The following is a 22,382-nucleotide window of genomic DNA, read 5'->3' as shown; positions in this document are numbered from 1 at the left end:
AGGTCTGTCTTTCTTTGTCTGTCTGTCAGTAGGTCTGTCTTTCTGTCTGTCTCTGTCTGTAGGTCTGTCTTTCTGTCTGTCTGTCAGTAGGTCTGTCTTTCTGTCTCTGTCTGTAGGTCTGTCTTTGTCTGTCTGTCTGTCTGTCCGTAGGTCTGTCTTTCTGTCGTCTGTCAGTAGGTCTGTCTTTCTGTCTGTAGTCTGTCAGTAGGTCTGTCTTTCTGTCTGTCTCTGTCAGTTAGTCTTATATTTCAGCATCATAACTGCTGTGAAGCTTTACTCAGGGAGTGTCTGTACTGTATTTTGTGAAGGTGGTCATCTCACCGGTGCCGTGTTCAACCCAGCACTGGCGTTCTCAGTACAGTTCCCCTGTCCTGGAAACAGTTTCGCGGAGTACAGTTTTGTGTACTGGATCGGACCAATACTGGGTGAGCATTAGTATTACAACATTCACTCTGACCTTTGAAGAAATCCTATAGAGACAGTTCTCTAATCAATCTAGGAAAACAAGTGTATCCAGTCAAACAAGTATAACTAAAGCAGAATCATTGAAATGTCTTTAGTGCCGGAGGAAAATCATATTTGCATGATAGTCATGAACAACACAGACTACCCAGCAGAATGTTTGAAAATTATTTAAGCATAATGTCATGCATTTCTAAATGTGTATGTACTATCAAACCAAACCATTGACATTAAATATAGCATGTGTACATGATAACTCATAGTATTTGTTAATAACAGCTATAAATTAGGAAGTCGTGGCCTAATGGTTAGAGTCGGACTCCCAATCGAAAGGTTGTGAGTTCGAGTCCCGGGCTGGCAGGAATTGTGGGTGGGGGGAGTGCATGTACAGTTCTCTCTCCACCTTCAATACCATGACTGAGGTGCCCTTGAGCAAGGCATCGAACCCCCAACTGCTCCCCGGGCGCCGCAGCATAAATGGCTGCCCACTGCTCCGGATGTGTGCTCACAGTGTGTGTGTGTGTGTTCACTGCTCTGTGTGTGTGCACTTCGGATGGGTTAAATGCAGAGCACAAATTCTGAGTATGGGTCACCATACTTGGCTGAATGTCACGTCACTTTCACTAAATATACAGCTCTATGTGTTGCACTAGTATCTTCATGCTGTTTTGCCACTTATCTTACAGGTATGACAGGCTCTCTGCTGCTTTTTGACCAAGTGATCCCTGCTATTTCAGGAAAACGCACAATTCCAAAGCACCTGAACTCTAATGGACTCAAGAGAAAAAAGATGAAGTGAATTAAGGCCTTATGACAGAGACTGACTTCTCGTTTATAAGTGCTTATATACTGTGAATATATACTGTAATTCTCCAGCTCATCTCCAAGTAAATAACCAGGGTTTCTGCAGGTTTTAAAATGTCTTAATTCAGGCCTAAAAAGATCTTAAATCAGAGAAGAAAGTCTTAAATTCATTATGTCATGGTATTAAATGATGCATGCACTTTAAAAAAAAAACAACTCTGTATTTTTTCATCCTTAAACTAAGATACATTCACTTGAGATGCAAACTGAACATATAAAGTCGTTTTCTTTATTACATTATATAGTATGTAATAAATTATAGTTATATACATTTTCTAATTATAGTGTATAATCATAATTAAATCAAGTACAAAGTTCAAAACTTTTTCCTTTGAATTAAGTAGATTTTTCTAAGACTACTAGAAAATATTTTTCGTTTTAATCATGAATTCACTTCATTTTGATCAATTTCTCATAAAACAAGACGTATTTTATGTCATTTTGCTTCTCAAGAAAATGTATCTTGATTTGAAAATCATTACATAGTATTCATTCAATGTTCATGGTCTTAAAAAGGTCTTTAAATGTCTTAAATTAACCTACACTTAACCTGCAAAAAGCCTGAATAATGAAACTGGGACCTTAATGTTTTTCTCTTTTTTTTAAAGAAGGGTTTTGGTGAAATCTATGCTTTCAGAAAATATTAAAATGTCTTTTTAATAAGAACATGCATATTCATGAAGCACAATGAGTCTATAATGACATTTATAACACTTATAAAAAGCACATGAGCTGTGTGCCAAGAATCAACTGTAAATGAGTTACGTTTTGTTTATGTGTTAAATCATATTTTTAACAAGCAGACATTCCTGGAATAAGAGAGCTGAAGTGTTAGAATACTATTTTGCGTTACATTCTACTAGCGATGATTCTTACCTAGTAACAGGTAAATGTTATTGTAGCAATAGTAATCTTGAGCACAGTTTTCCAGTGCCTTTGGATTATTCTAGGTAAAATAACCTGGGAAGATCTGACCGGATTGAGTGCCGCATCTACAAGCAACTGCAGAATGTGTATTATAAGATAATAACACGCTTCTGTGTTATGAGGAGTTAAATGAAGCAGTGCGAAAATCTGTAATTAAACGTTACATAAAAACACATGGCTCGGTGGTTATTTGACCCGAGAGGTCAAACAGGCTGATGTAACTGGTTTCTGATGGACCTCTGACCCTTTGTAAACTCACAGATGTGCTGAACGAAACTGATAAGGCATTTTGTTTTTTTCTACAGCGTGCAAAAAAAGACCGGCAAAACAGAACAAATGAGATTGAAAAATTGTGAGATGCTGCTTACATAACTTGCCGTTCACACATGAATGCGAATTGTTGACTTGATGGACTCTGTCATGCTGTCAAATTCCTGGTTTAAAGGAACGGTTTACGCAAAGATGAAAATTTGCTAAAAAAAAAAAATAATAATAATTCTCACCCCTCAGACCATCTGAGATGTACATTAATTTGTTTCTTCCTCAGATTTAGGCAAATATAGCATTGCATCACTTGCTCAGCAATGGATGCTCTGCAGTGAATGGGTGCCGTCAGAATGAGAGTCCAAACAGCTGATAAATACATCACAATAATCCACACCTCTCCAGTCCATCAGTTAATGTCTTGAGAAGCCAAAAGTTTTTTAATGGACATGTTGCACTTGCGTGAGCTGCTCAGACCTGGCCTGTTCTGTGTATCTGTGTTCAATGCTATGATCTGTCATTAGGACTAAATCCTAACGGAGACAGAAATAACACGAACTCCAGCAATGCCTGAACACTCGCATTCATTCCAGGTGAATTCACAGAATATCTGTCCAAATAATAGAAGGGTTTAAACAGGAGGAAAGTCCACAAACACAGTGAGAATCAACACAAATGATCGGCCTCATAAAATCCAATGGTTCATGCCATAACCAAAAAACATAAATTATATAAATTAAAATACCATTCCTTTATTCTTCTACTTTTATTATTATAATGCCAGTTATTCATGATGTTACCATAATGCATATGGATTTTTGAACTCCCATTACTATCAGTGATGACTTTTAAAAACAATATTGTTTACAATGTGTTGCATAATGCAGTTTTAAAAAGATATATATATATATATACACACATACATACACATACATATATATACATATATATATATATATATATATATATATATATATATACGTATCTTCTCATATCGTTCTGTGATTTTCAGGTGACCCAGACATTTCTTGAGAGATTTTGTGACTCACGCGAAGGACTGCTGAATGAAAGGACTGCTGGATGGAAATATTTGATCTCCTGTGAGGAAATACACAGGAAATGATGAGACGAGGATGTCTCATAAACATCTGACTAAATACAAACTGAGAATGACCCAAAATGAGCTACATGAGTATTTTAGAACACTTCAACACATTACAACAAATTCTAAAAAGAACTGCATGATTGAGGATTATTCCAAAGAGAGAGAGAGAGAGAGAGAGAGAGAGAAAACACCAAATATGGAAGAACAAAATGAGGCTTTGGTACAAAAACAGCAGTATTTATTGAAATCTATAACAAACTTTTCAACATCACTCCAATGAGGAACATTCTGGAACTACAAAATACATGAGTGGAAGCTACACATGACCGAGGCTCAGAGAAATGTACAGCCACAAGCAAGGAAAGACAGAAATGCAGTAAGCGCTTTGAGAGTCAGCCGGTATCCCAGCATGCCCCACTGAAGTGCTTCAATCAGCCGTACAGAAACGCCGTTCATCTGTCAACACATTGATGAGTTCAGAGTCACACAGGAGCTTCAACACAGATTCACACAACAGCAGCAATACAGTCATTACTCTGACGAGAATCAAACATGCTCAGAACGACACAAAGATCAAGTGTGTCATCACTTCCTGTCCAGAACCAGTGTTGCTTTTGTCAATTAAAAATGGTATTCGGTAACTGAAATAAAGAAGGAATAAAATATAAATATTCAATGAAAAATTCAAACCTGAAAATCTTAAAATGAAAATTTGAAACGTTGCCTTGTAAACTATATGAAATAATTACTGAAGTACTAAAATTATTAAACACTAAATCTGAAATAAAGCAATATAGAATTATAGGTTTAAGAAAATATTGGTAATATAAAAAATAAATAAATAAATAAATATTTTAACAAAAACAAAATAAAAAAAATTGTAAAAAAATTAATCTTAATAGACAAATATTTTTAAATGGAAATATTTATATGAAAAAATAACAAACATTTAAACAAACTAATAAAAATGACAAAAATACAAAATTACCAAAACCGCATCTGAAATAAATATTTAAAATGGCAAAAGCATAAAACAACTAAAATATATTAACTAAATAAAAACGTTTTTTTTTTTTTAAATAACAGAAATACTGAAAATATAAAAAGTTGAACATATCGCACACCCCTTATATATATATATATATATATTAGAGGTGGGCATAGATTAATTTTTTTAATCTAGATTAATCTCACTGAAATCTTGGAATTAATCTAGATTAAAATGGCTTATTTGAATTCTGCCAAAGGCATTCAGAATATGTGTGCTACCCAAATAAAATAAAATAAGGACTAAAAGTAAGTCTTTTAGAACGGGTTTCTCAAGACAGGTGGTGCATTAGACCAGGGGCTCATCTCCTGTTTCCAAAATACATCACAAACTGCTTGAGAAAGCTGTAAACTAATTCCACATTACACAAGGTGCAAACAACACAAAGGGTTTAGCCCTAAACCCCAAAAAGGTTTCAGGGAAGGGGGGACTGACGTCTGAGGGCTTGTGGACCTTCACTGCTGGTTTCTTAACAGATTAGAAAACGCGTGCTATAAACGGTGAGACTGATTTTGAAATTCCATTCATATTGAAAAAAAAATACAAAATTGGGTTTCTAATTTGGTTAACTGCGGTTTGATATTCCTAGACCTTATGTTGCAAGTCCAAGCCACCCCACAGGTCGCGGGTACGTGAACGGTTTTTTCACGGGTACGTGGAGCTACAGCATGGTTTCGCAGATACACGTGCAACGAGTTTTCACAGGTACGCGTACATTTTGCCTGTACGTGAAACTGTTTTCCGCAGGCAAGTGAAACAGGATAGTTTCGCAGGTACGCGAGACGGATTTTTTGCGGGTATGGGAAACGGGCCTGCAGGTAAGCAGGACCAGACCGTTCTCATCCCAAGGCGTCATGTACTGACCCTTTTGACATTTCGTCAACATCCTACGCACATGGCACCCTCTAGCGTCAATATTAGAAGCAGATAAAAATGGGCCAGAAGGCGCCTCCTAGCGGTCTAACCCTAACCCTCACCCTAACCCTAACCTTAACCCATAATCTGTGTCTCATATTGACGCTAGAGGGTGCCATATGCGTAGGATGTTGACGAAATGTCAAGAGGGTCAGTATATGACGCCTTGGGATGAGAATGCGTTAGCAGGACGGGGTAATAAGACTTCGTGCGAGTAAGTGCGAAGCCACATGGTGGATACGACCAAGTGTAAAGTAAAGAGGATGCGTTCCAGGTAAAGTCGAGGATTGCAGGGTGGGGTCTGGAAATGTCAAATCCAAGATCGATCTTAATGATTTGGACAGTCCAATTTACAATGATATGAAAAAGAAATATGGGAAATAATTATGGAAGTCATACCCTGGGTTGAGAATTATGGTTTTCCAAAAAAGAAAAGGTACTTTTAGCATAACAGCCCTTAAGAAAATAAAAGAGCGCTCGGAAAAATGTGAAAACAAATTAAGGGAATATAAAAAGCAAAAAAAAAAAAAAACAAGCAAAAAGACAAGTTTCAGAAACATAGGAATTTTTATTTTACTTTTTAAAGCACAGTCATGAAGCAGCAGAGCGCTGAGAAATAAATTTCAATGCCATTTAAGAAAGAACTGAAAAATTATAGTTTTGAAGAAAATGCTGACAAAAGAACAGATCATACTGTTCAAAATTCTTCTCTTTATCCCCTTAGAGAACTGCGGTGTGCCAAAGTGCACTATGTGGACTCCTGGCTTCACCCCTATTGAAAAATGCCACAGCAGCACCAGATTCAACCACCACAGCTGCCTCCATCCTAAAGAGCAACTGCATCTGCACCGCAGTCCTTACCGCCCGACGAAAGACAAGCACAACTTCGACAGCATCATCATCTTCCAAACTGTCTGCTCTGTCACCAGCAACGTCACCGTAATGATGAAATACTCCATGGCCGGAGTCAGCACCAGATCTAAAGCTCTTGAGAGAGTGACACTGCAGCCGGACAGCCTGAACGAGAAGAAACTGGAGGACAAAGGAGAGCACGTCAGAGCTTTCCCCATGAATCAAGAGGCTGGGCTGAATGGAAATGTGATGGTCTCTTAACCATGGAACGAGAAAGACTTGAAAGAAGCAAAACAAAGCATATCATCAAGCAGTGGAAACACTGTGTCAATGGATCAAGACTGACTTTCCAGTCAGAGTGAACACCACCAAAATCATGCAGAAGAGCAGAGGACAAAGACTGTCTCAGGCTGATCCAGATGTTTGCTTTTACTGGTGGAGAGGGGACATTGAAAAATTTCACTGTGCACATTTGATCAACCAAACGGCGGCTGGACCAGAGAAAGCTGAGGCAGACTGACAACAGAGACTTTCACAGCAGAAGCTGGAGAAGAAGGGGGGAGTCGGGAGCAAAGTCCACCAAGGCCACGCAGCACAAACAGATAAGTCTGAAAACAAACACATTTTCTCTAAAGCTCACTGCAATGAAGAAAGTATGCTTGCTCATATTTCCACTCTTAGCAATGAAGAAAAATGCTTGCTTTAATACATGATCACATAGGAAGATTAGAAAATGATAAATCTTCTCTCGACAAGAACATAGACACATAAATTAGCTTATAAACAAATGCCACATAGATTATGGGTTAATGGAGTTGAAAGCGCTGGCAACTCAGTAATTAGAAAGGATGAAATAGATCCAATTCCAAAATGAAGTGGAAATTTAGTTTGGTCTACGACTGCATCTGGTTATACGGTCAGAGAAAATTTCACTGTACCATTGAGATGTAAAGATTAGAATGGCATGAACTTTAAGCATTGTTTCCTACTGTCAGAAAACTGCCTTCAAAATTTGTAAGAAAGAGATTTAATGTGAAACTGGGAAGTGGCCCAGTGCCAAATTCAAACTTTAGCCACAATCCAACAATGGCAGTTGTGTATTTACCAGTGTAAACGGAAAGATGATGAATTATGTGAAAAGCTCGTCAAGGCTGCAAAAGACAGTTTCACCCAATTCTGAATTATGCCATTCTCTGATTTACACTGCTCAGCACAAATATCATTGGGAAAAGATTACATTTTAGAACAAAAATGGTTTCATGTATAGAAACAACAGACCTGAAATGGTTGAGACATAAAATAGATGCGCTGTTTCTGTTGATTTGAGAAATGAACAGCAAATGTTGTTTGATTCTCTTCCACATGATTCATTTTCCAAAAAGAACAATGACCATAGAGAAGACATTGGTTTATTTGTAAAAATTATGTATTTTTTATGTAAATTGGGTGGAGACAGCAGAGGAAAAGGTTGAATACAATCCAACACTGTCTGCATACCAAATGCATTTGCACGGGACTGCTGTTAAAGCTGTACGTACAGTCTGTGTGATTGATGACACAATGACAACAACCTTTCTCTCAGGAGAGGAAGTAGAGACTCACCCAGTGCTCAAAGAATTCCCTAAAACACTTTGGGCTTTATCTAAATTTGACTTGGGGCTGGTTAAAAATTGCGAACCAGTTCAAGTCACTCCAAAGTCTGATTACAGACCCTGTAAACACCAGTTTCTGAATCATTAAGAGCAGCTGGGGTAATTGTGCTCTGTGAAAATACTCCTGTACGTACACCTATTTTCCCTGTTAAAAGATAAAGAAATATGCAAACAAGATACTGCCAAACTTTTAAAACTTTTGGCTGCTGAGGGTCATAAGCCAGTTTGTCAAAACTGCAGTTTGTAAAAAGGGAGGTGACATTTTTAGTTCATCATCACTAAAAATGGCAAATCTTAATCTGAGAAAACTAAAAGAGACAATTCAAAAGATTCTAAAACCTAGACCTTATGTTGCAAGTCCAAGCCACCCCACAGGTCGCGGGTACGTGAACGGTTTTTTCACGGGTACGTGGAGCTACAGCATGGTTTCGCAGATACACGTGCAACGAGTTTTCACAGGTACGCGTACATTTTGCCTGTACGTGAAACTGTTTTCCGCAGGCACGTGAAACAGGATAGTTTCGCAGGTACGCGAGACGGATTTTTTGCGGGTATGGGAAACGGGCCTGCAGGTAAGCAGGACCAGACCGTTCTCATCCCAAGGCGTCATGTACTGACCCTTTTGACATTTCGTCAACATCCTACGCACATGGCACCCTCTAGCGTCAATATTAGAAGCAGATAAAAATGGGCCAGAAGGCGCCTCCTAGCGGTCTAACCCTAACCCTCACCCTAACCCTAACCTTAACCCATAATCTGTGTCTCATATTGACGCTAGAGGGTGCCATATGCGTAGGATGTTGACGAAATGTCAAGAGGGTCAGTATATGACGCCTTGGGATGAGAATGCGTTAGCAGGACGGGGTGATAAGACTTCGTGCGAGTAAGTGCGAAGCCACATGGTGGTGACGACCAAGTGTAAAGTAAAGAGGACGCGTTCCAGGTAAAGTCGAGGATTGCAGGGTGGGGTCTGGAAATGTCAAATCCAAGATCGATCTTGATGATTTGGACAGTCCAATTTACAATGATATGAAAAAGAAATATGGGAAATAATTATGGAAGTCATACCCTGGGTTGAGAATTATGGTTTTCCAAAAAAGAAAAGGTACTTTTAGCATAACAGCCCTTAAGAAAATAAAAGAGCGCTCGGAAAAATGTGAAAACAAATTAAGGGAATATAAAAAGCAAAAAAAAAAAAAAACAAGCAAAAAGACAAGTTTCAGAAACATAGGAATTTTTATTTTACTTTTTAAAGCACAGTCATGAAGCAGCAGAGCGCTGAGAAATAAATTTCAATGCCATTTAAGAAAGAACTGAAAAATTATAGTTTTGAAGAAAATGCTGACAAAAGAACAGATCATACTGTTCAAAATTCTTCTCTTTATCCCCTTAGAGAACTGCGGTGTGCCAAAGTGGACTATGTGGACTCCTGGCTTCACCCCTATTGAAAAATGCCACAGCAGCACCAGATTCAACCACCACAGCTGCCTCCATCCTAAAGAGCAACTGCATCTGCACCGCAGTCCTTACCGCCCGACGAAAGACAAGCACAACTTCGACAGCATCATCATCTTCCAAACTGTCTGCTCTGTCACCAGCAACGTCACCGTAATGATGAAATACTCCATGGCCGGAGTCAGCACCAGATCTAAAGCTCTTGAGAGAGTGACACTGCAGCCGGACAGCCTGAACGAGAAGAAACTGGAGGACAAAGGAGAGCACGTCAGAGCTTTCCCCATGAATCAAGAGGCTGGGCTGAATGGAAATGTGATGGTCTCTTAACCATGGAACGAGAAAGACTTGAAAGAAGCAAAACAAAGCATATCATCAAGCAGTGGAAACACTGTGTCAATGGATCAAGACTGACTTTCCAGTCAGAGTGAACACCACCAAAATCATGCAGAAGAGCAGAGGACAAAGACTGTCTCAGGCTGATCCAGATGTTTGCTTTTACTGGTGGAGAGGGGACATTGAAAAATTTCACTGTGCACATTTGATCAACCAAACGGCGGCTGGACCAGAGAAAGCTGAGGCAGACTGACAACAGAGACTTTCACAGCAGAAGCTGGAGAAGAAGGGGGGAGTCGGGAGCAAAGTCCACCAAGGCCACGCAGCACAAACAGATAAGTCTGAAAACAAACACATTTTCTCTAAAGCTCACTGCAATGAAGAAAGTATGCTTGCTCATATTTCCACTCTTAGCAATGAAGAAAAATGCTTGCTTTAATACATGATCACATAGGAAGATTAGAAAATGATAAATCTTCTCTCGACAAGAACATAGACACATAAATTAGCTTATAAACAAATGCCACATAGATTATGGGTTAATGGAGTTGAAAGCGCTGGCAACTCAGTAATTAGAAAGGATGAAATAGATCCAATTCCAAAATGAAGTGGAAATTTAGTTTGGTCTACGACTGCATCTGGTTATACGGTCAGAGAAAATTTCACTGTACCATTTAGATGTACAGATTAGAATGGCATGAACTTTAAGCATTGTTTCCTACTGTCAGAAAACTGCCTTCAAAATTTGTAAGAAAGAGATTTAATGTGAAACTGGGAAGTGGCCCAGTGCCAAATTCAAACTTTAGCCACAATCCAACAATGGCAGTTGTGTATTTACCAGTGTAAACGGAAAGATGATGAATTATGTGAAAAGCTCGTCAAGGCTGCAAAAGACAGTTTCACCCAATTCTGAATTATGCCATTCTCTGATTTACACTGCTCAGCACAAATATCATTGGGAAAAGATTACATTTTAGAACAAAAATGGTTTCATGTATAGAAACAACAGACCTGAAATGGTTGAGACATAAAATAGATGCGCTGTTTCTGTTGATTTGAGAAATGAACAGCAAATGTTGTTTGATTCTCTTCCACATGATTCATTTTCCAAAAAGAACAATGACCATAGGGAAGACATTGGTTCATTTGTAAAAATTATGTATTTTTTATGTAAATTGGGTGGAGACAGCAGAGGAAAAGGTTGAATACAATCCAACACTGTCTGCATACCAAATGCATTTGCACGGGACTGCTGTTAAAGCTGTACGTACAGTCTGTGTGATTGATGACACAATGACAACAACCTTTCTCTCAGGAGAGGAAGTAGAGACTCACCCAGTGCTCAAAGAATTCCCTAAAACACTTTGGGCTTTATCTAAATTTGACTTGGGGCTGGTTAAAAATTGCGAACCAGTTCAAGTCACTCCAAAGTCTGATTACAGACCCTGTAAACACCAGTTTCTGAATCATTAAGAGCAGCTGGGGTAATTGTGCTCTGTGAAAATACTCCTGTACGTACACCTATTTTCCCTGTTAAAAGATAAAGAAATATGCAAACAAGATACTGCCAAACTTTTAAAACTTTTGGCTGCTGAGGGTCATAAGCCAGTTTGTAAAAAGGGAGGTGACATTTTTAGTTCATCATCACTAAAAATGGCAAATCTTAATCTGAGAAACTAAAAGAGACAATTCAAAAGATTCTAAAGCTTATCGTGAAAAAGCAACTAATGTCATTTTTGAGCATGTGTTGAGCATGTATTGTCGAACGTTCATTCCAAATTATGTTATCAAAGATTCGCCCCTGAGCGCTTTGGCTCATGGGAAGGGCTTGCAACCCCATGACAAACTGACCTGGATTCCAGAAGCAGAGAAAGCATTTAAGAATATATTATTGCTACAAACATCACCAACACTGGGACTCCCAGACCCAGAGAGAAATTTTGTACAAACTGTTGATGAGAGAATGGGTTTCTGACTTCTGTTCTGTTTTAGAGTAAGCTCGATCTGGTAGCGGCAGTCATACCAAAGATGACTGAGAGCTGTTGCCACACATGGTCTCTTGGAACAGAAGTGAAGAAATGTGATGTCCGCAACACTACTAACTCCCATAATTTATTAAAAAACAAGCAACGTTTCGACCCTCAGGTCTTCATCAGGCTTAATATCAATGTGAAGTGAAATCACCTTTAAATAGACACAGGTGATCACCTTAATTAGACACACACAAATACAAGTCATGTGACAATTACAAGTCATAATAACCCCACTCATTACTCAGTTAAGGGAACAGTTGTATGGAGAAAACAATCAACATACATAGCCTACATGTAGAAACACAAATGCACTCATTGTAAGCATGGCTCGAACACAAATGTACTCATAAGAATGGCTTTATGTCAAAATCTTCATTAAGACCATAAGGAGATAATGTGTTTAAATAGTAAATCCAAAAAGTTTCCCGTTGGAGAAGCTTTTTACCATGATCACCTCCTCTAAACGGTTTGTTGACCCGCTCCACCCCAATATATCTAAGGGCGCTGACATTATGCCCAGCTAATTTAAAATGAGCAGCAACAGGACTACGTTCATCTCCTGTTCTGATGGTGCTTCTGTGCTCACTGATCCTAGTCCGTAGCGCTCTCGTTGTTTTACCGACATATGCTAAGCCACATGGGCAACTGATTAAATAAATAACATGTGTGGTACTACATGTAATGGTGCCGCGAATAGATAGTGTCTTACCAGTGTATGGATGATTAAAATTTTTACATTTATGCGTATACGAGCACTGGGCACAACTTCCACATCTATAATTACCCTCTGGCATGTTAAAAAAAGGAGTTGTAAGTTGTGGACGTATATCATTCTTAACTAGATGGTCTTTTAAGTTAGAAGCACGCTTAAAAATAAGCTTAGGTTTTTCTGGGAAGACTCTGATTAGTTTGGGGTCCGAATCAATAATGTGCCAATGTTTGTAAACAGATTTTCTAAATTCTGATACAAGTGGGGAGTATTTTACACAGCATAAAGGAGACTTGTTTGGGGGTTTTGTGCGTTTATTTGATCGAAGGCATTCATCTTGCGTTGTCTGATCAAAACTTTCTTTTGCCGAATCCACCCAATCTTGTTTGTACCCTCTATTGAGGAATCTTTTTGTCAAGTCCACAGCCTGCTTTGAGTAAGATGTGTTATCGCTGCATATTCTGCTTACACGATTAAACTGACTTATTAGGAGACTTTTGACCAACGGCCTGGGATGAAAACTATCCCCATGCAATATAGTGTTGCGATCTGTAGGCTTGCGAAAAAGATCAGTTTTTAAGCCCGTACCATCTTTATATATCTGGATATCCAGAAAACTGATGCGTTGTCTTGGAACAGAAAACATCCTATTTGTCAACGGCCAGGTGGCTCAGATACAATGCAATTCTATTAGAAATGCCAAACATCACAATTAAAAGATGCACCGTGTTAAATCCAGCTACACTGCTCCCTAAGAAGCAGGATGGGGAAGGACATGATTGTGCTGCCACATTTGAACAGGTCTGTCAACCAAGACCAGATTTTAAAAGAAACCCCCTTAGAAAATGCTGACTTAATTCTATTCATTGACGGTTCAGCATCTAGAGACCCAAATAATTGGCAAAAACAGAGCAAGTTAAGCTGTAACCACTGCATATGCAACAATAAGATCTGGAGCGCTCCACGCGCATTCCTCTGTGCAAGCTGCTGAACTGGTAGCATTGACGGAGGCATGCAAAATTGCTGATGGACAAACAGTTACAATTTTTACAAATTCTTGTTATTATTTTGGGGTTTATCATGATTTTGGGGCATTGTGGAAGCATAGGAAATTTATAAAGTCTGATGGTAAGCCTGATCTAATTCATGATAAAATAGCAGCATTGTTTGGAGCAATTTTGCTACCAAAGTTAGTTGCTATCTGCAAATGCGTCACACATTCCAAAAGTTATGATTTTGTGATTTTAGGTAACAAGTAAGCTGATATCACGGCGAAGGACGCAGCTATGAGAACAGAACCTTCTTTTACCTGTGTAACAGTTAACAATGATTAATTCACACTCCCTTCTGGTTATCTTACAGCTATGCAAGCTTTTGCCACAGCAGAGGAGAAGAAACAATGGGTGAAGGCCGAGTGCAAACTGAAAACAGGCCGAGTACTGAAGACAGACCATGTCTGCCAAAACACTTTTTCCCACATTATGCAAAACCTGTACATGGCCTAGATCGCGAGTAAAGGGGGAATGTTTATTTGCTAAATTAATATTGGTTCACAAGGGGATTCACTTTCTTTGCGGACAGTTATTGTCAATCATCTATGATCTGTGCCACAAGCAAAGTGGACAGAGGGCAAATGATGCCACAGGCAGCACACCCACTTCCAAATCAGAGAATTGATAATATAATGTACAAGTGATAATAGCACACATTTTGCAAATGAAAATATCAGTCAGGTGTGACATTAAAGAACAAATTAATGAAGTGTTGTGAGCAAACAGGACTGTTTCGGGTAAAAGCACTCCCCATTGTGTTAATGTATTTGAGAATGAGAAAAAGAACAAAGTCTAACTTGAGTCCATTTGAAATTTTGTTTTACAGGCCAACCTCCAATGGAGTAGGACCAGAACCACAACCACTGTCCTCTACAGCCTTGTGTGAAGCTTGGGTGATTTGAGGTCAGTTCAGGCCAACGGATGACAGCGAGGGACTTGAGCTGTTAGGAAACATACCATCAGACCACTGCAGCGAAACTACACGACCAACTCGACAGGAGGGAACACAGGCTGTGGAACAGAGCTGAGAAGTTCTTCCATGCTGTAATTACAGCACTTGGGGTCAGCCTTCTTCAAATTGAAGTCCAAATCGCGAGGTATGAACTGATAAGTTTCATAAACACTACTAAGGTGATGATGGAAGGCATCAAGAAGAAACTACGAGGACTGAGGCCGACTGCACTGCAAGACTTGTCCTGGAGCAGCTCTCCGCATCTCCTAGCAGGGGGGTGTACTTGTGGGAACTGTATTCAAAACATGACTAATGCAATTCACAGGTTAACAGCTAGAGAAGTAAATGCCAATGATGATTGGGAATGGAATTGGTTTGAGGGTTTATGGCAGAAAGAAGAATACATTGGGTTAATTGCCATCTCAGCACTGGCCATGAATTGATTTTTGCTGTGTATGTGACCTTGTGTAGTGGGAATGATTAGAAGAGCTGTAAATTCAATCATGAAATCTTTAGTAGTTCATCAGATGTTAGTGTACAAGGTCTTGTGTGAAAGTAAGAATAATGTGAGTACTTCTGGTAGTAGTGAGCATTACATGCTGTAGAATAAAGAGGGTCTAAAGCAGGTCATTGTCCGTGTTACGAAATGTTGCAACTGGAAGAAAAGTTAAGAAAGTTTCTTCTGTTTGAAGATCACACTAAGATTTTTACATATAATCAAATTGAAGAGTTATTGTTTTCTTTATAGCTTGCTTATATGTTAGGAATGACTGTGTTCCATAAAAAACGATGTAGATGCTTTTTTTCACCCTTATGAGAGTAATGGGGTTTAAAATCTTGAATTTACATGATTGATGTAAACTATAAGGGTAGTGTGTTCACAAATGTATCTACATTTAATCAATATTAGTGATCAATAATGATCAAAAGGGAGGAGTGTTATGGAAATGTTTAGTTTTTTTTAATTTGGCATTGATTGCATTAATCTCATTTACGTATTTTTTTACACATACAATGAATAAGGTAGTATATATAGCCCATAGGGACATTGAGTTATTTTATGTAACTTGTGCACATAACTGCTTTAGGTTGAAAAACAACATTTGAGGGGAAACTGTGTAGCAGAGATGGGCAGTTTTTGAGAGTTACCAGGCATCTACGATATAATGTGCATGAGATGTGCATGTGTTATGGGGTGATGTGCACTGAGCAACATGATTGGCTCAGAGATCCTAAACTGTCCTTCAATGTATCTTTTTACATACTATAAAAAGTGGGCTGTGAGTCTGTGTGTTATCTCTTTGCACACAGACTCAGAAGCTGTGTGTAAACCAGATCATTCTCTGCAGAGAATTAAAGCAATACAAAGACAAAACTCTGTTTGTTTTTTCATTCTCAGTCTCTACAAATTGTTATTGAATTATAATTTCCACAACAATATAAATAACACTGGCCTGGACAGGAAATGGAATTGGTCAGATGTGATTTTGAAGACACGTTTGTATATATTTACCAGTGATCCACATCGGCGTCATCAAACTGTCCAGCGACTGTGTTTGAGTCGACTTCCATTCCTTCTGAACACAGACAAAAAACAGGTTTATTCACCGTATTAAATTACGACTGTCCTCCCCTGAGCTGCTCCTCTGGGCTTTACCCGCTCCAAATCCATTAGTGCTCAGGAAATCCTGCTCATTACAGACACACAGCCTTTTGAGTCTCACACGACACTCATCCTCCAGCGACTGAAATCACATCAACACCAGACGCACCGAACCAAACACTCATGCAATCGCTTACAAACCCCAGTTTCAGCATCCTGTGGGGTTTACCTCTCTTACTGCCATCTAGTGGCTGCTCATGTGCATTCCCTTTTAATTTAATTTCTACAATTTTAATCTGGGATGTCCATAAAACAGTGTTAGAAATGTTAACACTTTGTTTTATTTTGTGTTTTGATGACAGTGAGTTACCAGAGATTTATAACATTGATTAAACAATTTATAGCAATAATATGTGACAATGAAATCTAACATATACCGTATTTTCTGGACTATAAGTCGCACTTTTTTTCATAGTTTGACTGGTCCTGCGATTTATAGTCAGGTGCGACTTATTTATCAAAATTAATTTGACATGAACTAAGAGAAATGAACCAAGAGAAAACATTACCGTCTCCAGCCACCAGAGGGCGCTCTATGCTCCTCAGTTCTCCTGTAGTCTACACTGAAGACATAGAGCGCCCTCTCGTGGCTGTAGATGGTAATGTTTTCTCTTGGTTCTAAATAAATGCGACTTATAGTCCAGTGCGACTTATATATGTTTTTTTCCTCATCATGACATATTTTTGGACTGATGTGACTTATACTCAGGTGCGACTTATAGTCCGAAAAATACGGTAGTAGTTTTCATAATATATTCAATATTATATTTATAATGTAGTATCATTTCAATAATGTTTCATTTCTTATAATTAATTAACTACATTATTTAACAAAAAACTAACTATAACACAATACTTCAGTATTTAATAATCTCTGTTAATGTTAATTTGTTAATTTCAGGGTTGTATTTGTTAACATTACTTAATGCACAGTGAACTAACACGAACAACTGTATTTTTAACAAAGATTAATAAATGCAGTAAAAGAAAATGGCATATTGTTAGCTAATGCATTAATGAATGTTAACAAATGCATCCTTATTGTAAAGTGTTATGTATATTTTAATATCATAAGAATATGGGAATTATAGTTACAATAGTCACATATTGTGAGGTAGTACACAAAACTAAACTGCCCTCTCAAGGATAGATAGACCACCTCTACTGAAATAAAGCGTTTCAATAATGACCTTCAAATTGAGCCGATGGCTCGTCGTTTCTGACTCCAGCCATGTGGTACTGCTGAGTGATGGACTGAGCCAGCATCCCTTCCAGCCGCTCCAGTGTGGCCTGACCCTCGGCCGTCAGCTGAGACAAACCCTCCTCATAGCTGTAAAACATGGGGACGTCGCCCTGAACCTGATGCTGACCCTGCTCTTGCTCTGAGAGGAAAGAGGAAATAATATGAGAGGAGACACAGAGCCTCAGTCTGACATGATTGACTTTAATATCATTGTCCACTTAAAAGAGGAGAGAAACCGGATCAGTGGCTCTCCACCAGGGGCCATGAGAGGCCCTCAGGACACTTCAAGGAAGACCAAGATGGCTTTAAAAGGACTTAGAAAAGGGAAAAACCAGCTTTAATATCCAGATTTTTTTATTTTTTAAAAAGGGTTCATCTTTGAAAGTTATATATTTCTTGTTATGTCATGCTCTAAAACATTTTATGTAGAAACAAGCTGAGAAATTTCCATTTGAGAGTAAAAATAAATATTTTAAAAACATGCAAATTCGTGGCTCATAAAAAGCATGAACTTCGAAAAACAGAAACATTACTTTAACTATTTATAGAGAATTTAATTACTTTCATTTTAATTATTTAAAAGTAGTTTACGTCATTATTCTATTGATTTGAATTTCAATTACTTATGAATAATTTATTTCATTATTTTAAGAACTTAGTTTAATTGTATTATTATTTTTTTAAGTAGTTTATTTTATTATTTTAGAATTACGGAATTTAGTGATTTGAAGAACTTTCTTTTCATTAAAAAAAAAAAAAACATTTATTATTTTAAGAATTACAAACTTCAGTTATTGTAATTCTAATTATTTACAAGTGGTTTATTTCCTTATATGTGACCCTGGAGCACAAAAGCAGTCTAAAGTCTCTGGGGTATATTTGTAGCAATAGCCAACAATACATTGTACTGGTTAAAAATTATAGATTTTTCTTTTATGCCAAAAATCATTAGGATATTAAATAAAGATCGTGTTCCATGAAGATAGTTTGTAAATTTCCTACTGTAAATATATCAAAACGTAATTTTTGATTTGTAATATGCATTGCTAAGAATTCATTTGGACAACTTCAAAGGCGATTTTCTCAGTATTTCGATTTTTTTGCATCTTCAGATTCCAGATTTTCAAATAGTTGTATCTCAGTCAAATATTGTCAGATCCTTACAAACCATACATCAATGGAAAGATTATTTATTCAGCTTTCATGGGATGTATACATCCCAATTTCTGAAAAAATGTACTCATATGACTGGTTTTGTGCTCCAAGTTTGTGTAAATAAAAAGCTTTTCTACAGCTTTAGTACCAGAAATGTCTTGGCCTGTATGAGGGGCCTTTGAACATTGTCTTGGACTCTGGGGGAGCTTGGAGTCCAAAAGATGCATTGTGGATCCAAATGGCACTCACCAGCCTCCTCGACGTCGTACTCCTCTCCCTCGTAATCGTCATCATCGGTGTCGACGTCATCGGGGTCGGGGTGCAGGGCCTGACAGTCACACATGCTGGAGAACATGGGCTCCACTGCACACACACACACACACACACCGTCACTCATCCAGCAGTGATGCTGACACTCAGCTCATCCACATACTCACATGCGGCTTTATCACTGGGCACGAAGCGGATCTCTGTGATAGTTCCTGAGTCTTCATCGTCACTGTTGCTCTCCTCGTCATCCGAAGCTTTATCCAGCTGCTCTGCTTCTGCTTCATCTGGAAACCAATGAGGATCAGGTCAGGTCAAACCTCTGGACCCCAGAGCATCTCTGTTTAGATGATGATGCCTCACCGTCCAGCTTTGCATTGACCATCACATACAGGTGCTCTTCTGGAAAGGCGCTGAGATCTCGTGAGACTGCGTGGAGACTGATGGAGGGGTATTCAAGACAAAAACCCATCCCTGAACCATCAAACCAGGACAGATGCCTGCGAGGATATGTCCCAAAAACATCAGGAGCGTACTATCAGGAAACTGTCCAGAAGACATGGTAATGTCAAATCATGCCTTGCTAATACAATGCTTTTTGTTTTACAAAAAGAAAAAAAAAGTATTACATATATAAATAAATATGTTATGCATGGTATATAATAATTAATATAGAATAATAAAAAATTAAACATATAAAATATATAAATTATATTTAATATAATACATATAGAAAATAAACCAGCAAATAATTAACTATATAAAATATATACCATGTACAATTAATATAAATATGTTTTATGTGATATACAGTAATTAATAATACATATGAAATAAATGCTAATTATTCCTGGTGTATATTATAAATCATATAAAACATTATAAATACACAAAATTATAAATCATATAAAAATAAATTCCTTTAGATGATCATTTATTTATATGTATAAAACACATAAAATAAAATAAAAACTAAATTACTTATGATATAGAATTTATATAATACATATCAAATAAATAATAAACATAATATATAAATTATATAATGCTAATAGGAAATGCTTAAATACATACATAAATATAAATATATAAAAACAAATTATATATTTATAAAATACATATAAAATAAAACATACTAAATAATTAAATATATAAACAAACATTATGTATAATTAAAATGAAATGAACATAATAAATAAAGAAAATAAATATGCATGTAGGAAAAGATTAAATATATACATTTTAGACAAGTATTTATAAATCCTTTTATTGCATGATACCATATTACCATCTCGTGCTACTACTCTAGTATGGTGTCTATTGTGCACTACACTTGCTAGACATAATATATGTTTATTTTTAGAGATTATGCATTAATAGATGAGTACATGTGTCCACAGGTGTCTTCTGATGACACGAACACAACACTGTTGCTGCAGTTAAACGCGCGCGCGCGCGCGCACACACACACACACACACACAACCCTGCTGCTGTAGTTCACTCACGCCTCAGCCACAAACAGAGTTCCTGATCCCAGTCTCTTCCCGTCCACAAATGCAGTGGTGTCGGGCTGCTGGAGCCTCACGCCCTCGCTGGGTGGATGCAAACTCTTCAGCACAACCATCCTGATGAACAGGAGCACTGTGAAGCTGCTGAAGGCGCTAACAACACTGATGCTCTAGTCTATAGAGAATACACGCACACAAAGCGCTGCAGCAGCAACAGTGACTCTCACTCAACGCTTTCTGCTTTCACTGCATTCGTGTACAAGAGAAACACAACCCGTTTGCGTGGCGAGAAACTTTCAAAATGGATTTTCTAGTTCAAAGATCCGCTGTCATGCGTCACTTCTGTAGTACTCACTCATTAGGCGACATCCCAGTTCTTTACAGCAGGGGGCGCTAAGTGGCCCAGAAAGGCGGCTTCTCCATTGAGTCGTGTTCAAATCTCAATAATATTTTTTGTCTTATTGGAGACGTTTGTGCAGTAGTAAGTATTATTTGTAAATATTCTTATTACAATAACTAATGTATATTAAACATACGAATATTCAGTGGAGCAATATCTGTAAAAGGATCGAACAAAATATATTAGTGTGTAATCGTAAACGATTGTGATTGGTCCACGGGTCTAAAACGCGGAGAAAAGTAATGTGTACCACGTGATATCGCTTCGCGTTGCCGCTTTAGCTGCGATTTGGATAAAATTAGCACTTGAAAAACACTACTAAGAAAAGTTTGAAAGCTATTAATTATATTTACATATCTTAACTGACTAATTACAGATGATATACGGCTGCTAAGCACCGCCCATTGTAAGAAAGTGATTAATCCATTCTACCCATCATTTACTTTCCACGCGCCGCTTTATGACGTGCGTTTCATATCATTACCAAAATCGTAGCGTCTCTTCAGGTTCGGAGGAGATGCGGCACTATTTTCTTGTGCACAGCAAACGAAATTTAACTCATTCGACAGAGTTAAACAACCACTTTGCGCTATAAATGTTTTCTTAATCTTTTAAGATTTAAATAGATTATTTTATTGTTTGCATTAGGGTAGTTAACAATAAACATTTTCTAATTATTGTATAATTACGTGGTTTGTTGACCACAAAACAATTCAGATTACACAGAATGTTTGTACTTTCAATATAACCCCACTGCATAAAAAAGCACACACATTCTCTTATATTCATTTAAAATATTGTTGAAATTATGCCATCTATAAAAGTAAAAGCTTCTTGCATCTTGAAACCTGTACAGCTACTTAAAAAGACAAATTGTGAGCCGAAAACTTTAACAGCAACATTAAGTTTATTTCCGTTTTGTGTATAATTTCCTTGAAACATGGAGACGTACATCTGCAAAGTAAGATAGAAATAAAAATGAGAAGGAAAACACAAGTTCCAGTAGTATACGGATCAAAAACACAGTTTTGTTTTTTTTCTCCTCTCTTCTGAATATTGGATTTGTTTCGTAATGGATTTGTTTTGGAATTAATTTATAGTGTTCTAATTCAAACAACCTTCCAGCATAAAATACACCAGCCTGGAGTAAATACTAAAAACATCTCTATGGAAAGAGTGATCTGACTGTTGTTGAACAGTACTGTACCAAACGGCACTGTCAAAGCTGCTTGAACGACAAGTGCATTCATTTGACATATTAAAACTCTCATTAAAAGTGTCCTAAAACTTCAGCAACAGCTTTCAAAGTGCAGAAAACGTCCTAATATGAAAAATAAGTCAATCCTGTTCTCTTTAGTATAACATACAATGTTATTTTAGGTAAAGAGAGTGTATTAGTCTTTTAAATTAAAATGATTTGCAGCTAAATTGCAGATCTTTAATATTAAGATCATTTTCGATTATCCTCCTAATGTGCTTCTTCATGTATTTGCTTGTCAACTAACTAGTTAAAATGAATAGC

The 22,382-nt window shown here is 37.6% G+C and overlaps 2 protein-coding genes across 13 annotated transcripts in view; one reads left to right on the top strand and one right to left on the bottom strand.

Moving 5' to 3' along the window:
* LOC132155742 (aquaporin-11-like) overlaps nucleotides 1-1,474 on the top strand; it is a 3,086-nt gene extending 1,612 nt beyond the window's left edge. Inside the window, exons 2-3 of the mRNA XM_059564453.1 lie at nucleotides 309-425; nucleotides 1,149-1,474. Coding sequence (XP_059420436.1) covers nucleotides 309-425; nucleotides 1,149-1,261 — 230 coding nt within the window. The 3' untranslated portion in view covers nucleotides 1,262-1,474. The remainder of the gene's footprint in view (nucleotides 1-308; nucleotides 426-1,148) is intronic.
* A 2,446-nt stretch (nucleotides 1,475-3,920) lies between these two features.
* On the bottom strand, nucleotides 3,921-20,822 carry LOC132156376 (methylosome subunit pICln-like). Of its 12 annotated transcripts, none has more exons than XR_009437403.1 (7): nucleotides 20,458-20,822; nucleotides 19,315-19,451; nucleotides 19,122-19,238; nucleotides 18,934-19,047; nucleotides 17,477-17,668; nucleotides 16,232-16,314; nucleotides 3,944-4,078 (listed from the first exon to the last, which is right to left on the bottom strand). XR_009437403.1 is itself a non-coding variant. In XM_059565355.1 (7 exons), coding segments are annotated over exons 1-7 (744 nt in total). In that variant the 5' UTR covers nucleotides 20,577-20,822; the 3' UTR covers nucleotides 3,944-4,077. The 12 variants fall into 12 exon arrangements, 9 of the variants coding, with proteins under 9 accessions (XP_059421342.1, XP_059421338.1, XP_059421341.1 ...); XR_009437404.1 differs by having other exon boundaries at nucleotides 16,232-16,311; XM_059565355.1 differs by lacking the exon at nucleotides 16,232-16,314 and adding an exon at nucleotides 16,137-16,200.
* Nucleotides 20,823-22,382: the final 1,560 nt, after the last annotated feature.

The sequence above is a fragment of the Carassius carassius genome, chromosome 13 (genome assembly GCF_963082965.1).
Source record: "Carassius carassius chromosome 13, fCarCar2.1, whole genome shotgun sequence".
In the NCBI taxonomy this organism is placed as follows: Eukaryota; Metazoa; Chordata; class Actinopteri; order Cypriniformes; family Cyprinidae; genus Carassius; species Carassius carassius.
Note: the sequence above shows the minus strand (reverse complement) of the source record. Positions and strands in the feature narration are given on the sequence as shown.